Genomic DNA, 15,613 nt, shown 5'->3' with positions numbered 1-15,613 from the left:
CTTTGCTGCAGTCTGTGTATCTAAAACTGCTGCTGCTCTTCCTTCCCTATCATAGTGAGGGGTTGGCAGAGCAGGTGGAGTCTGCATTTGAGCCCGGTGGCTTTGTTAGACCGGAGATCAAATTCCAGAGCCTCACGCTTTTCTGCACGGGGTCCCTGGTCAACAGCTGAGGACAGTAGTGAGGACGCACACAGTGAGGGAAGGACCACGCCCGCCCGTGACCCGTCAGTACTGAGTGGGTTAGAGACTATAATGATGTCATAATACAGGTGGCACGCGGGCGTCCAGAAGTAGGACGCTAAAGGGCAGGGGGCTATGCAGGGAAGTGGAGTGACATTGTCCTATCACAAGGACTCAGGCATCTTAGGCGACGGTGCGGGGTGGGGCACCAGAAGGGGAACTGCTCAGCTCGGGTGCTGGCCTTGGGGCGAAGCGGGATAACTGGCTCCACAGAGCAAGAGTCCAGGCAGCCAAGGTCTAAGAGGTAGGGCGGGACCCCCTTACCTCCGCCCCGCCCCGCCCCGCCCTTTTCCCAGAGATGGAAAGTCGGTTCTGACCGGCGACGCCCTCTTCCGCGGTGAGCCTGCCGCCCTAGCCGCTGGCTCCCACCTGGGGAGACCCTCAAGCACCCCCACCTCCGCATTGTCCTCGGGCCCCGCTGGCTTGGACTACACTTCCCGAGGTGCTCCGGGTCCAGGGTGGGCGGAACCCACTTGGGTAGTGGGGAGGGGCCGGCACGTGCCGCTGGGCTCAGCCAATGCGGAGCCCCGCGGGGAGGTCACGTGCCGCTGTTTGGCGCTTTTGTGCGCGCCCAGGTCTGTTGGTGCTCAGTGTGGCCAGGCGGCTCGGACCGAGCAGGTGGGTGTGGGGTTCTCAGTAGGGGCAGTGGTGGCGCTTGGGGACAGTTTCGAGAAACGTGGCTGGCGGGAGGGGCCGAGCTGTGGCAGCAACCCCCTGTGGAGGGCGGCGGGCGGAGCCGCGGGCCCCCGAGGGGCTGGTGGGCGGGGGTCGCACCGCTTTGTGTGTGGCTCGGGCGGAGCCCCGGCTTTGTCCCCAGTCTCTGGGGGCGCGGCTGTCCTGGGGAGGGGCCAGCTGGGAGAACTCGGATCGACAGTCGCGGGGTGCCGTCGAGGAGACAATAGGGGGCGTGGGTCTTCGTCCGCCTGCCACTTTCCCTCGCCTTCTGTACGCGTCTTTTCTGGGGTCCCTATTGTCTGAAGGGGCAGGGCGCGCCCCCAGGGAGCAGCAGCCCTACAACCAGGCTGCGGGCGGCCGGGGCCGTGCCCCCTCCCCGCGGTCGCCCTCCCCCAAGATTGGGAGACGCGCCTACGGTGGCTCGCCGATCCCCGCGGAAGGGGGGCGCGGACGGTTCGGGAATAGGGCAGGTTGGGTTTCGAGGTGACGGGAAGCCATAGGCAGCGGACGGCGGGGCTATCCGGCGACCAGTTCCCTGGGCCCGCCCCACCCGCCGAGCTGCAGCGGCGTCTTGGCGGTGTTTTTGGCGGGAGTTGAGGGGGGGGCGTCCGCGCGGGGCGAATTCGGGAGGGGCGGAGTTACCCGGATAGGACCGTTGGCCCCGCCTCTCCCTCCCCTTCCCACGCGCGCGGGCTCCGCAGTGTAGAGTGTTCGCGGAGATTCGAAAAGGCGCGGGGAGGAAGGAGGCGGGGCCAGGGGCCGGAGCTCAGGGCGTGCTCTGATTGGCTGGGGGCAGCCTGCCCTCTCTGCTGGCCCTGGTCAGGGCCACGCCCATCCCAGATCCCGTGCTGTCTAATGCCCTGGAGAAGCTAGACGTTTTCGCTGTCGCAGATTTAAATTTGTGTTGGGAACCTGTAACCCTAGCCCGGGATTACAAGAATCGTGAGCTTTAAAAAAAAAAAAAAATCGTCAAATGCATATAGGAATTTTTTTTTTACATAAGGCAAGAAATATTAACGCTTAAAGGTTCATAAAATTTAATTTTGCTCACTGTTGGGCAAGGAGCTTAAACCTCTAGAACAATAGGAATTGAACATTATTGGTTGACATTAGCTTGGCCGTCTTGTTATCCACCATGGCAGACCAGACAAAGCAGGGGTGGGTATTTCATTTGCACAATGAGTTGTAGGCAGTATTAAGATGGCTCCGATCTCACTGTTGATTTGCATCTGGAATATCTTTTCATGGTTTGGTCGAAAAAATTTAGTTTTGGGAGAGAAAAAAAATCCTTCGACCTTGTGACTTAACGTCTTATTTTTTTTAAAAGCTAAGATTTTTTTGAATAAGCAAGGTCAGTTAGCAATCTTTTCCAGTTAGTGTTATTTAGCTCAGATTTCTCAGTGTTTCAGTAGTTTTCGGAAACATTGATAATTTTCTTTCTTAGTTAATGATATACATAATGCCACAGTGATTTTTCTGACATTGATTTATGTGGATGTGAATTGAGGTCCCTTTGTATTGATGACATACAGAAATGCAAAGAAATTGATTGCATACTTTTGAAAATCATTTTCAGGGCTTTCCTTACCAGTGGATTGTGTAGAATACACTGCCAGTCTCTTGTCTTCTATTCACCATGGCTTCTTCTGGTAGGTAATCTATTCAGAAAAGCTGGAATCATGATGGGCTTATGATTGTAGAATAGGAGGTAGCTTAGGTCTTAAGATTTTAATCTGGCACTTGTGTTTTGGTTTTATCAAAGACCCATTTTATGAATAGGAGAATAATTAAAAAGAAAAAGTGATTATCACTTGAATGTACTGAGAGCTCATAATTGTTTCATAATTAGAGGATTTGGCTTGGTCCAAAGCAAAATTGTGGAGTTTGCACAAGTCTTCTTTTGTTCATTAAAATGATTGTCAAATACTAATTCCTCAAAATGGTGTTTATTAATCCAAAGATGTTTAGCTTTGTTTTTATGGGATATAGTATTTAAATAATTACTTGCCTACAAACACATCTTCGCCAGCCCTAATTCTATTCATTAAATTGGCTTGGTTTTTAGAAATTATGGAACCTTATATTAGAATAGGAGAATCCCATTTTTCTGAATTATCATAAATATGATCAACTCCAGATATTCAGGTGAAAGAACTGGAGAAGCGAGCCTCAGGCCAGGCTTTTGAGCTGATTCTCAGCCCTCGGTCAAAAGAATCCGTCCCAGATTTCCCCCTTTCCCCTCCAAAGAAGAAGGATCTTTCCCTGGAGGAAATTCAGAAGAAATTAGAAGCTGCAGAAGAAAGACGCAAGGTAAACATCACAGCTCACAGAAAACAGGATATTTATTAACGTGAAGGGGCAAATCAGTTTTGTTTCCACAACACGAAGAAAATAATCATAGCTACACTGATTTTAACTGTGAAAACTATATATGCCAATAGTGGAGGAAAACATCAGCCATCATTTATTGAACTCTTATTGTATGTCAGCTCCTTTACTTATGTTTTTATCCTTTTTTTTTTTTTTTTTTTTCTTTTAAATTTTTTGTAGTCGTAGATGGACAGCATGCCTTTATTCTATTTACTTATTTTTATGTGGTGCTAAAGATTGAACCCAGTGCCTCACAAGTGCTAGGCAAGCACTCTGCCACTGAGCTACAACCCCAGCCCCTGTTTTTATCCTTCAACATAATGATACAGGGTAGGTATTGTCTCAGATAATGGAGATTAGAAAATGGCTTCAGGAACGTTAAGTCTTTTTCCTGAAGTCCTACACCTAATAAGTGTTGGGGCCAGAATTCTAGCCCAGCTCTGTCTTAAACCAAAGCTTATACTACTTGTGCTTCCTCTTTAAAACATAGAATATTTGTTGGCAGGTAATTCTTTGTCTCTAGTTTTATTTTTTGATAGCTGTACAATAAAAAACATTTAAAATTGTTAATGATGTAGATGTTGCTCAACTGGTATTGTGGTAAGCCTTTCTCTTATGTAAGAATATAAAGTAGCCATCTTTATAAAGAAGCTAATCAGAAAAATCAAATACTAACATAACCATAGAAAAATTGGGAAACAGTTTTATAATTGGAAATTAAAAGTATTCATTATCCTACTTCCCAGAAATAACCTCTGTTAATATTTTGGTGTATTCCCTTCCATTGGCATTATTCTACTAATTTAGTCACATTTAATCTCTCCTTTCCCAATAACTGATTGGGGTAAGTGGTTTTACTTTTAAATTGGGGGAATCTAAGGTACAAAAAGGTGAAGCATGACTGGGAATGTGGTATAGTATTTGCCTAGCATGCTCAAGACCTTCAATCCCTGGCACTGCAAAGGAAAAAAGGTGAAGCAGTAATTCACCCTAGACTAGCACAGATAGTGTGATTTGAATCAAACATGCATATGCACATACATAGGACCCTTTTTAAATAGGTGGAGCATTCTGTACTGACCCACTGTTAGTGCTGGGACTCATTTCCCCTGGAAGAGTGACAGTGTTTGTTGGTGCGTCATCTTCTGCCTTCTATGTAGTTGAAGTCCATGGAATAGAGGAAGCAGTATGACTGAAGGTTGGGACAAGGGCAAGATCTTTAAGAATCACCACTGACCCTGTGGTCATCAGCTTGTGCTTTATACGATAACCACCAAAATGTAATGAAACTCCTATCATCATGACTAGGGTATTGCAGAAGTGATTGACAAAATCAGTGACAGATCTCTGAAGCAATGCCCTGTAAGTCAGTGTTTCCAAACCTATCTGAATCAGCATGGCTAAAATGTTTAAATGAGCTAGTTTTCTTTGGATAGCCTTTGAAGTTTAACCAAAATTCTTTAAAGTACCATTCCTAATTGTATATTAGTCAAGTCATTTGGATAACATTAAGCAGTAAATCTTATCAGGATTTTCTTATAATGGCAACAGGGCGTGGTTATACATGCCTGTAATCCCGGCAACTCAGCAGCCTGAGGCAGGAGGATAGCTAGTTCAAAACCAGCCTCCGCAACTTAGCAAGACCCCGTCTCAAAAAGGTCGGGGGATGCTGGGGATGTAACTCAGTGGTAAAACACCGAGTTCGGTCTCCAGTACCAGAAAAGAAAAAAAAATAAAATAATTGGGCAAGAAGTCCTTAAACAAGTACAGGCAGTTTTCCAAAGTAAATACAAATACTGGAAAAAGAAGATGAATGTACAACTAAAATGCACCAATTGAAAAATTTGAAAAATTTTCAAAGTATTTTTATGATAAGGATAATCAAGTCCTAACTTCAATATTATTTTAAGGAACCCTATTTTCTGCTTCTTCAATCCCCTCTGATAAGAGTTTTGTAATTTTAACTAATGTCTAAGACATGTCAGAGTCTCTAGCCTGTTAAACTTTTTTCCAGTCCCATGAAGCTGAGGTCTTGAAGCAGCTTGCTGAGAAACGAGAGCATGAGAAAGAGGTGCTTCAGAAAGCAATAGAAGAAAACAACAACTTCAGTAAAATGGCGGAAGAGAAACTGACCCACAAAATGGAAGCTAACAAAGAGAACCGAGAGGCACAAATGGCTGCCAAACTGGAGCGTTTGCGAGAGAAGGTTGGTTTCTTTGTTGAGGGGTTAAGAGCTTGCAGTTTGAAGCACCAAAGAATTAGCATGAATTAATTACCTTGACTAAAAAATGTTAGGAGTCTATTGTGTCATGAGTGTGACATTAAATGAGAGAGATCTTATATTCAGGTGGGATATTGAGGGCCGGGTTGTAGCTTGGTGATAGTGGTTTGTGAGGCTCTAGGTTCTGTCCCCAGCAATATAAAGAAAAGAAGAAAGAGGTGGGATTGGGTGAATTTTCAGCATAATTGGACATTCCTTGGAAGAGCAGTAGGAGGCTTCGCTGTTAAGCTTCACAGTGACCCAGGAGGTTTAAGATGTCCTCGAACTCATATTTTGTGAGTCGCACCGGCTGTAATGTGTGTACTGAGCCTGAGGGATGGGGTATAGTTTAACTGGACTTTTTATTCCACTGATGATGGTTATATACAATTTCTTCACAGGATAAGCACATTGAAGAAGTGCGGAAGAACAAAGAATCCAAAGACCCTGCTGATGAGACTGAAGCTGACTAATTTGTTCTGAGAACTGACTTTCTCCCCTTCCCCTTCCTAAATATCCAAAGACTGTACTGGCCAGTGTCATTTTATTTTTTCCCTCCTGACAAATATTCTAGAAGCTGATGTAGGACTGTATAGGTAGATCCAGACTGTAAGATGTTGTTTTAGGGGATAAAGGGGAGAAACTGAAAGTGTTTTAATCTTTTTCTAAAGTGTTGGTCTTTTTAATGTAGCTATTTTTATTGTTGCATCTTTTCTACTTCAGTGCACTTGGTGTACTGGGTTAATGGCTAGTACTGTATTGGCTCTGTGAAAACATGTTTGTGAAGAGTATGTAGTGGCTTCTTTCAAATTGTTAGATGCTGAATATCTGTTCACTTTTCAATCCCAATTCTGTCCCAATCTTACCAGATGCTACTGTACTTGAATGGTTAATAAAACTGCACAGTGCTGTTGGTGGTGGTGGCTTCTTTCTGTTCAGGTAATTAATTATCACGCATTAGAAAGGACCCTCCTAGTTTATATTTGTTCCAGGTGGGGCTTTGGGCTGGTGGAAGCACCCAGCATTCACATCACTGCAAGCTCTCTGCCCTGGGTTTCTTGCTTCAGAGGCAGTTTGCATTGTCTTCTTCCACAATCATCACTTTGTCTTGCTGCCTCAGCCCAGATCAGCTGTTACTATATTCTTTCAGATGTTTATTTGCAAACAAACAGATTTTTGTTTCTCTGACCCTGTTAAAAAGTCAAATTATAAGGCACAAGTGGTGTTTCTAGAGAATAGTTTGGAGGGAATCCTAAAATCTTAGGATATTTGATGGTTGGCTTGTTCAGTATTAGTTACGGGTGCAACCTAATACTGTCATTCCATAGAATGATGACTCAGCAGTCAGGATACTAATAACACTTTCTGTGCTGCTGGAGCAACTCTTGTGAAATGATTAAGGGAACTTTAATTGTATTCTGGAGTAGTATTTGACACGTGGTTGAGGTTGGCAGATAATTCATCTTCTATCCAGAGGCCATAATACCATTGTCAGCATACTGCCTCTGAATTCAGGGAAAGCCTCTGGCCGCTGTCCTAGGCTGTTTGGGAAATAGCCTTAATTGCGAATGAGTATTTGCTTCTTAGACATCTGTATGAAAGTTCTTGTAAGCCACATCCCCACAGTGAAAGAATGTTTCCAGGAGGACTACTGAGATGTACTAACCTGTGTGCTCCTATAGCTCTGGCTTGATCTGGATTTGGGTTTCACCACCAAACCAATTTGTGAGAATAGTAATGCCCTACCTCATGTGTTAGATTTGAATGAATGTGGTATGTGTATACAGAAAGAGCACCCTTTGTGTTGAGTATATATTTAGCATTATATAAATAGCAATTATTTTCATCTAGAGGCTAATAAATGATCTCAGTTTATAGTCGAGTTGGAAATGATTATGTAGTTTTTGTGTGCCTTGGCTTAGACTAAAGTGATTGTAGGAGTTTGAAAGAAAGCTTAATATAAAGAGTTTGGCCATCTAAAGCAAACAAACAAGATCAAGTGTATTTTTCATACGTAACAATAGGTTTTGAGCAGTGTATAAAAGAAGGTGAAGGTGAGGCTTGTTTGCAGCGCCTTGGTATGTTCATCTTTGGATCCTGTCTCTGGCACATAGGATTCTTTTGGGTGGGGGTACCAGGAATTGAACTCGGGTGGACACTCAACCACTGAGCCACATCCCAACCCTGTTTTATTTAGAGACGGTCTCACTGAGTTAGCACCTCACTATTGCTGAGGCTGACTTTGAACTCACAATCCTCCCGAACCTGGGTTTACAGACGTGCTCCACCACACCCAGCTTGGCACACACAGGTGGATGGTGCGTACAGGGTCTGCAGAAGGCACTAGTTCTGAACAGATGGGAATAGAGTTGAAAGACAGCCTGAAGGTAGGAATTTGAAGTAATGATACCAGGTGTCGTTCAGATGGAGTCAGATGCACAGGAAAGAAAACAGACAGGAGAAAGCAAGAAGGGGTCAAAATGGGCCTGAAGGAAGGTCCTTCAGCTAGTTGTAGCCAAGCCCATGGTGCCCTGGCATACTATCAGAAGGCAGCTCTAAGCCTCAGTCTCATGACAGTGATGTCACAGGGAACAGAAGGGGATGCAACCTACCTATGCAATGAAAAGCCCTGGCCTTTTTATTTCACCCCTCACTGAACTACTTAGTCTTGAGAATGGTTTCCTGGTTTCCTTGTGAATCACATACACAAGTTGGGTTATTTTCCTCATGTACTACTGGGAGATTCTTTGCTTTTGAGTTGGCTACCCACGAACTTCTGGAGTCCGTTGTTTGTGCTTGTTTAGGTACTGGGGCTCTACCTGGAGCCTTGCACATGCTGTGTGAGTGCTCTGCTCTCTCTCTGAGGCACATAGACTCCCAGCTCCTTGGGGAACGTCGGTGTCCTCTCCCAGGCCTGGGTGCTCTTGCTCCCATCCTCAGGAGTCTGCCTCTACTTGAGCAGGCCAGACTTTGGCAGCACTTCTCTCATAGATTGGCCTCATAAGGCCAGTATTGATCGTAACCTGGAGCCTGTCACCGTGGAGCAGACTCCATTCCTTTCATCTTGAATGGAAAATGATGCTTGCCCCTTCCTGATATTTTTGTACTAGGACTATTTTATTTTCCTCAATCTGGGAATTGAACCCGGAAGTGCTCTACTGAGCTCTGTCCCTGGCCCTTTTATTTTTTGAGACAGGGTCTCAGATTGCTGAGACTGGCCTTGAACTTGGCGAGCCTCCTGCCTTAGCCTCCTGAGTTGCTGAGATTGCAGGTACATGCCTGTAATAAGGCAGTTCTGAGCAGATGGGAATATAGAATAAAGAGGTCCCAAAGGAATTTGGAATACATGGACTTTGTGATTGCATGGGCTTCAAGGAAGAGAGGTTTGAGGGATATGAAAAAGATCCTTGAAATCAGCACTCGACAAGAATCCAGAATGCTCCACCTGGGGCCATATGCTAGGTTTGGAAAGATGAGGTGGGTTAGCACACCTGTGCTTATAGGTGAAGGGGAGGAAAGTTGTAAAACACCTGAGAGTGATGATGTGGACCATATTTAGGGCTTAACCATGTGTGCTCTAGTGCTCAGTAAAGCAGTCTGGGAAGCTCAGAAGAAAGGTTTGAGCTCGACCCTTGAAAATTCAGACCCCAAGAAAGCACTTAAGTCTTCGTAAGCACACCAATGCAGCATGCCTAGAGAACCAGCGTAGGCGATGGCTCCCAGCAGGCTCTTCATGCCTTTGTCCTAAGCCATGGAAGCCCTTTGAAGACTAGAACACAGGGACAGTAGGTCAGTGAACATTTTAAGGAAGAGAACACTTAAAGGGAGGCAGATGAATGGATAGGAGAGCAGATGCTCCTCCACAGTGGGAAGCTGATGGAGCAGCGCTGGTGAGGCCAGGAGGGTCTGGGCTGGAGGGCACCTTGGGTTCTGCGGAGAGATGTTTTTGCAGTGTCGGAGATTGAACCCAGGGCTTGGCTTATGCTAGGCAAGCACTCTGCCACTGAGCTACATCCCCAGTCCTCTGGAGGGACAGATGTGACGGCAGCGTATTGAGGAGTTGGGACATGGGCCACTGAACATGGGAAACCAGAGGAGGAGAAACAAACCACACCACAGCTGACAGGGAAAATGTGGTGCCAGCATCAGAGCTACTGCTTATTGAGCAGGTGTTACATAGATGGCCTTTGCTGTACAGCGAAGTAAACAGGTTAAGGATGGTTTTTGATGGGCTCCAAAATGCAGCAACCTGAGAGGAGGGGCTCTGGCCCATAACTGAGAAGGCCTAGCTGCCTTCCAGCATGGATGAGAGTTAAGGTACCTTCACTGATGTTAGGCACCAAATCCCACTGAAACAAGTGAGCTGCTGAAGTTGGATCTAAGAGAAGAAACGGGCAGGAGTAAGCCAACTGTCCTATGACTGCCACCTCAGCAGATGACAAATGAGAGGACTGATCCTCTGTATGTGTAGGGACTTCTGGACCTGGGCTTCCAATCCCTATGGTCCCTGTGTTCCCTTACTGGCAAAAAGGCCCAGTATTCACTAGGATAGGGGTGTTGGTGAGTACTCTCCATGCTAAGCCTAGCTTCTCCTTCCTGCTGTACAGCTTAACGGCAGAAGCTGTAAACAACCCTCAGAGATTATCATACCCATTTCACAGATGAGAAGAGGTATCGGACAGATTAGGTGTTTGCCCAAAGTGACATAACTAGCAAGTGGTAAGGTCAAATCAGACACAGATATTTAACCTCCATGCTATACTGCAGCTGCTCATGTATCACAAGTTGTTCACTAATTATTACACAATTAACAGTTTCAGGTGTGTGTGCTAGAAGCAGGGTCCTCAAAAGCAGGGACTGCCTGACACATTCACCATTAAACGTCCAGCTCTGAACCTGACCTATGGTTGAAAGTTATTAAATATGTTTTCAATTAAATAATTGGGTGGTGACTCCTTGGTTCACCTCAGGCCACCTGTTTTGTCCTTGTCTTGTGTGGACCTCATGGGAGTCAACAGAAACAAAGGATGTCTGTGCCTTGCTTTGGAGGCTGGCCTAGGAGATGCCCAATCCTTAATGGAACCCTAGTTCCAAAGGCACAAGCTGGTGGCCTGCAGCCAATTTTGGTCCAAAGGCATGTTGTATTTCACCTATGCTTTTTTCATTTGTTGAATCAGTTGACAATTTCACGTGAAAATATAATTTTAGGCTTCTCTTGAAAAACCATTACATCTGGCAACCCAGGTGCAATCAGCAGGATCTGGGAGGCTGCTGCCCCCTGGAGGCAGGATTTATGCTCTGCAATTCTTTCATTCTGTGACACCCATTCTTCACCTGCCTTTTCACGGGCCTAGAGGGAGGCCTAGGGTTTGCAGTTCATCAGTCCACCAGATTTTTGTTTTATTTTGTTTTTTGTTTTTTGTTTTTTTCTTCTCATTTGAGCGGCCGGGGATTTGAACTGCGGTCCTTGTGCATGCTAGGCGAACGCTCTCCAAAAGGAGCTATTTCTTCAGCTTCTTTTTTTTTTTAAGTAAAATTCCAACCAAAACCCACATGGTGGCAGGAGCCTGTAATACCAGCAGTTGAGGCAGGAGGATCAGAAATCTGAGGCCAGCCTGGGCAATTTAGCAAGATCCTGTATCAAAAAGTAAAAAGGGAAGGGGGTGTAACTGAGTAGTGGAGCGCCCCAGGGCTCAATCCCCACTCTGGGGGCAGGGGAGGGATCCAATTGGTACAAAAGGATGTACAAGAAAAAGTGACTCTTCCCTCTGAGGTTCCCCAGTTGCCCTCCCTGTATCTCCTTCCACAGACACATTGTCACTCTACAAGTGTAGCCACCACTGATTGGCACTTATTGATCAGACCCCAGCTGGGCATCAGAGTAACATGGTACATTTTCAAATACGGAGAGACTCAGGACGCTCATCAGGTCCTTGGAGGCAGAAGTGCTAAAACTGGAGCCCAGGTGTCTAGATTTTAAAGGCTCACAGTATTTTCTCTTATTCAGTTAGCTGGAGGCACCTCTACTCAAGATGTGATGTCCTAAATTCAGGTGCCATTCTACAGCGCCCCGTAGTCTGGCCGAGTGAATCTGGAGCCCAAGGATTAAGGACTCCTGGTGTGCAGACGTTACCCTGAACAGAAACACCCAGCCAGGGAATTCAGGGCCTGAAATTCAGCCATGCCTGAGAGCAAAGGCACGTGCCACGTCCTCACACCTACCTCCCATGCCCCAGGAACAGGCACCACTTTCTAATTTAGGTCAACCATCCAAACAAACATAGGGAGGTCTATGCCATGATGGGGTGCAGACAAGGACTTCTTGGCAAGCGCTGACCCAAGATGACTTCCAGTAGGAAGTGATGTTTGGCCAAGTTTGTGTGGAATTAGAAACAAAAGAAAGTACATCCCTACTCCATACTTCCCCCTCTCAGTTCAACTTACCCGATTCCCTGTCTCAGGGTGCCCTGTGGTTATTAGGTACAACCCTTCTGGACACACCAGGGACTTTTTAAGAATGTTTAAATGTTTTGGTACTGGGAATGAAACCCAGGGGTGCTTTACCACTGAGCTGCATCCCCAGTTCTTGACATTTTATTTTGAGACATATTTCTACCCTAACTTGCCCAGGCTGGCCTGAAACTTGCAGTCCTCTCTTAGCCTTCCCAGTAGCTGGAATTATAGGCATGCACCACCACACCTGGCCCCCGGGACACTAAAAACAATGTACATCAGTGCATAAATGAATATATAACAGTGAATCCCACCATTATGTACAACAATAATGTACCAATAAAATATGGAGAAAATTAAATACAAGGAGACATCACACCAATCAAAAAAAAAAAAAAAATCAAGAAGGGCCTGGGGACTAAGGTGGGAGGAAGAGTCAGCTACAAGTTAGACCAGTGTGTCTAGCCTGGGCTTTTGGAGCTGGCTGACAAGGTATCCGGAAGTACCCATGGTGGGAAATGGGCTGGAAAGTCTCCTGAGAGGCCCTGCAGGCCTGGAGCCCTCCTCTCCCTGCCCGAGTCAGGGCTGTCCAAGTGTAGTCCAGGGTCGCTGCCAGTCATAATCTGTTATGGGTCCACAATGAGACACTGAAAATGAGCATTTAAACTTCTATAGTAATTTCACAAGTTCTGTTGAATACTACTGAAGTGGAGGCTGGTATTTGACATCCCTTTTTTAAAATTTTATATATTTTTTAAATTATGGTAAAGTCTACATAACAAATGTAACAAATTTTAAACCATTTTAAGTGTACAATTCAGTGGCATTAGCTACATTTACAATATAATCACTATTTAGTATTTTTAAAAGTTTTGGGGAGGTAGCCCGAGGAAAGAGAAGAATGGAGGAACTTTGGATTATGTAGAGGGAAATGGGAAGGGGGTGAGGAAGGAAAGATAGTGGACAGGCAGACATTACCCTATGTACCTGTGTGATTTCACAAATGGTGTGAGTCTATAATTGTATACAAGCATAGAAATGAAAAGTCGTACCCCACAATGAATCAAAATGCAGTCTGTAAAAAGAAAAAAAAAGTTTTATAAAAATGTTATCTTCAAGTTTAAAAAAACATTGTTTTAATTTAGTTTGAAAAGCACTTGCCTAAAGGTTGACCTGGGATTTCCCAAAAACTTCAGATTCAGGGGAAACAGCCCTAATTGAAGGACGTGATTGCATTGCTTGACTTCATTTCCTCTGAGTGGAGGATTGCGCCACTGCTGAGTGCAGGTTGTCCCCAGAGAAAGGAGTGGGCTGAGGGCCAGAGGAGTGTACAGGCGTGCACCACCCTTGAAGGAGACCGGTGAGGCACTGCTCAGTGTGGGGCTGGGGCAAGACTTAGGGGCCACATTGTGAGGGCCGCCCTGAGTACCTGGGCCCAGAGGTTTTTTGTTTTTTGATTTTTTTTTTTTTTTTTTTAGTTGTCGATGGACATGGTATCTTTATTTTTTTTCTGTGGTGCTGAAAATCAAACCCTGTACCTCACGCGTGCTAGGCAAGTGCTCTACCCCTGAGCCACGACCCCAGCCTGGGCCCAAAGGTTTGATGAGATGCTGGGTGGGGGGTGTCAAGAAGGGGCAGGCTTTCCTTCTGACTCAGCTGGGAGGCGACCTGTTTGTTTTAAATCCCAAGAATGTCTGTACCAGCCCGTAGGGCTTGGTAGATCCTACCCTTCTATTTAGCGGAGGATCCTGAGGCCAGAGAAAAGATTTGGCCAAGGTCAGGGTCAGTTAATGGACGGTCTCAATTCCCAGGCAGAAGCAGGGCAGCAGTTCTTGGAATCACACAGAATGGGATTCAGTTCTGGCTCTAGTAGCTCTGCGGGCCGAGGGCATCCACACCCGCACCTGCAACCTGGGGATCATCCCTACAGGCTGGGTGAGACAGCCTGGCGCCACCCAGGGCCCAGACCCTCCTGCCCAGTGATCCTCCTATGGGTCCCAGAGGTGGTCTCAGCCTGCCATTTCCCCTCCCTGTGGGTGAGGGGACCAAAGCAGACTGAGGGGAGCAGGGGAGGAAGTGCTAAAGTTTGGGTGCTCTCAAATTCTATCTTTGCTGAGAGGCCAAACTCCTAGCACACCTGACCTGGCTGCCCCTGGATGACGAGGCCGCCAGCTGTGGTGTCACCTCTCTGTCTTTGCTCACACCTGTTTCTCTTTTTCTTTCTCTTTTATAGCTAAGGGCTTTCAAGTTCTACCATTTTAATTTTTTTTTTTTCAGTTGTAGGTGGACACGATACTTTTGTTTTATTCATTTTATGTGGTGCTGAGGATTGAACCCAGTGCCTCACATATGCCAGGCAAGCGCTCCGCCACTGAGCCACAACCCCAGCCCCGAGTTCTGCCATTTGCCACACATCGTATACACATTTTAGATATTGGATTGTGTAGAGTCCTTAAATGAATCCTATTCTTATAAAATGGGTTTTATAGATGAGGAATCAGGCTCTGAGAGGTCACATACTCAGCGAGTTTGTGTCAGAGCTGGTGGGCTGCCCTCTCCATGCCATTTCCCAGAGGGTGAGATCCCTTTCTGGCCCAAATTCAGTGGGCCAAACATGGCAGGTGCCTGTGTTCACCTCCGCCTTCCTGATTTTCTAAATGATTTATGACTCGGCCTTCAGAGATGCTCCCACTGGCAGGACGGCCTGCGCAGTCAGGGTTTGGATGATGCCTAGGAGAGGACCAGTTCCCTACTGGTCTGGTTTCTAACACGTCTTGCCCCCAGTCGCCTTTCTCTTTAAATAAGCTGAAAGGTATCTTAAGAGACTACCCAGAACAGGCCCCTCCATACGACCATTCATTGAACAAAAACAGGAGCCCTCTTACATTCCAGGCACAGTATTAGGCCCTGGTGAGGCAGCTGTGGACAAGACCCCTGCCCTCCTTTGTGAGTTTACATTGAGGAGAGAGATGATACAAAAGATTGTGGTGACCAGGCACAGTGGTACACACCTGTCACCCCAGCAACTCCAGAGGCTGAGGTAGAAGGACTGTCAAATTTGGTTCTTTTTCTTTTGAACTGAGGATTGAACCCAGGGTGCTTAACCACTGAGCCACATCCCCAGCCATTTTTTGTATTTTATTTAGAGACAGGGTCTCACTGAGTTAAATGCATTGAGTTAAGTGCCTTGCTAAGTTGCTGAGGCTGGTTTTGAACTCAAGATCCTTCTGCCTCGGCCTCCCAAGCAGCTGGGATTACAAGCAGGCGCTACTGCGCCCAGCAGGACTGTCAAGTTTGAGGCCAGTCTCAGCCACTTAGCAAGACCTTCAGTAATTTAGTGAGACCCTGTCTTAAAAGAAAAAATGAAATGGTCTGGGGCCCTGGGTTCGATCTTCAGTAATACAAAAAAAAAAAAAAAAAAAAAAAATAGAAAAAGAAAAAATAACGATGGTGACTGCTATGGGGAAGAAAAGAGGTGACTGTGGCAGGGGTGGGGCCTATGCAGATGAGTGGGCGGGGCCGATGTGTTTCTGGCCGAGGTAATAGCAAAGGCCCAAAGGCAGGAGCTGGCAGGTGTGAGGAAGGAGCATACACACAACCCATCTGAACTGTGTG

At 46.1% G+C, this 15,613-nt stretch overlaps 1 protein-coding gene across 1 annotated transcript; it reads left to right on the top strand.

Annotated features, from left to right (window-relative positions):
* Nucleotides 1–800: 800 nt before the first annotated feature.
* Nucleotides 801–6,458, top strand: STMN1 (stathmin 1). The gene is made up of 5 exons (XM_079150231.1): nucleotides 801–858; nucleotides 2,492–2,564; nucleotides 3,053–3,225; nucleotides 5,300–5,491; nucleotides 5,947–6,458. The coding sequence occupies exons 2-5, from the start codon at nucleotides 2,552–2,554 to the stop codon at nucleotides 6,016–6,018; spliced, it is 450 nt and encodes a 149-aa protein (XP_079006357.1). The 5' UTR covers nucleotides 801–858; nucleotides 2,492–2,551; the 3' UTR covers nucleotides 6,019–6,458.
* The last annotated feature ends 9,155 nt before the right edge of the window (nucleotides 6,459–15,613 follow it).

Source organism: Sciurus vulgaris (genome assembly GCF_902686455.1).
Source record: "Sciurus vulgaris genome assembly, chromosome: 1".
Classification (NCBI taxonomy): domain Eukaryota; kingdom Metazoa; phylum Chordata; class Mammalia; order Rodentia; family Sciuridae; genus Sciurus; species Sciurus vulgaris.
The sequence above is the reverse complement of the archived record's forward strand: the minus strand, read 5'-3'. Positions and strand labels throughout refer to the sequence as shown.

Coding starts and splice junctions, on each gene's coding strand:
- STMN1 (XM_079150231.1), top strand. Junction 3,226..5,299: donor CTGCAGAAGAAAGACGCAAG/GTAAACATCACA, acceptor ACTTTTTTCCAG/TCCCATGAAGCTGAGGTCTT. Junction 5,492..5,946: donor TGGAGCGTTTGCGAGAGAAG/GTTGGTTTCTTT, acceptor ATTTCTTCACAG/GATAAGCACATTGAAGAAGT.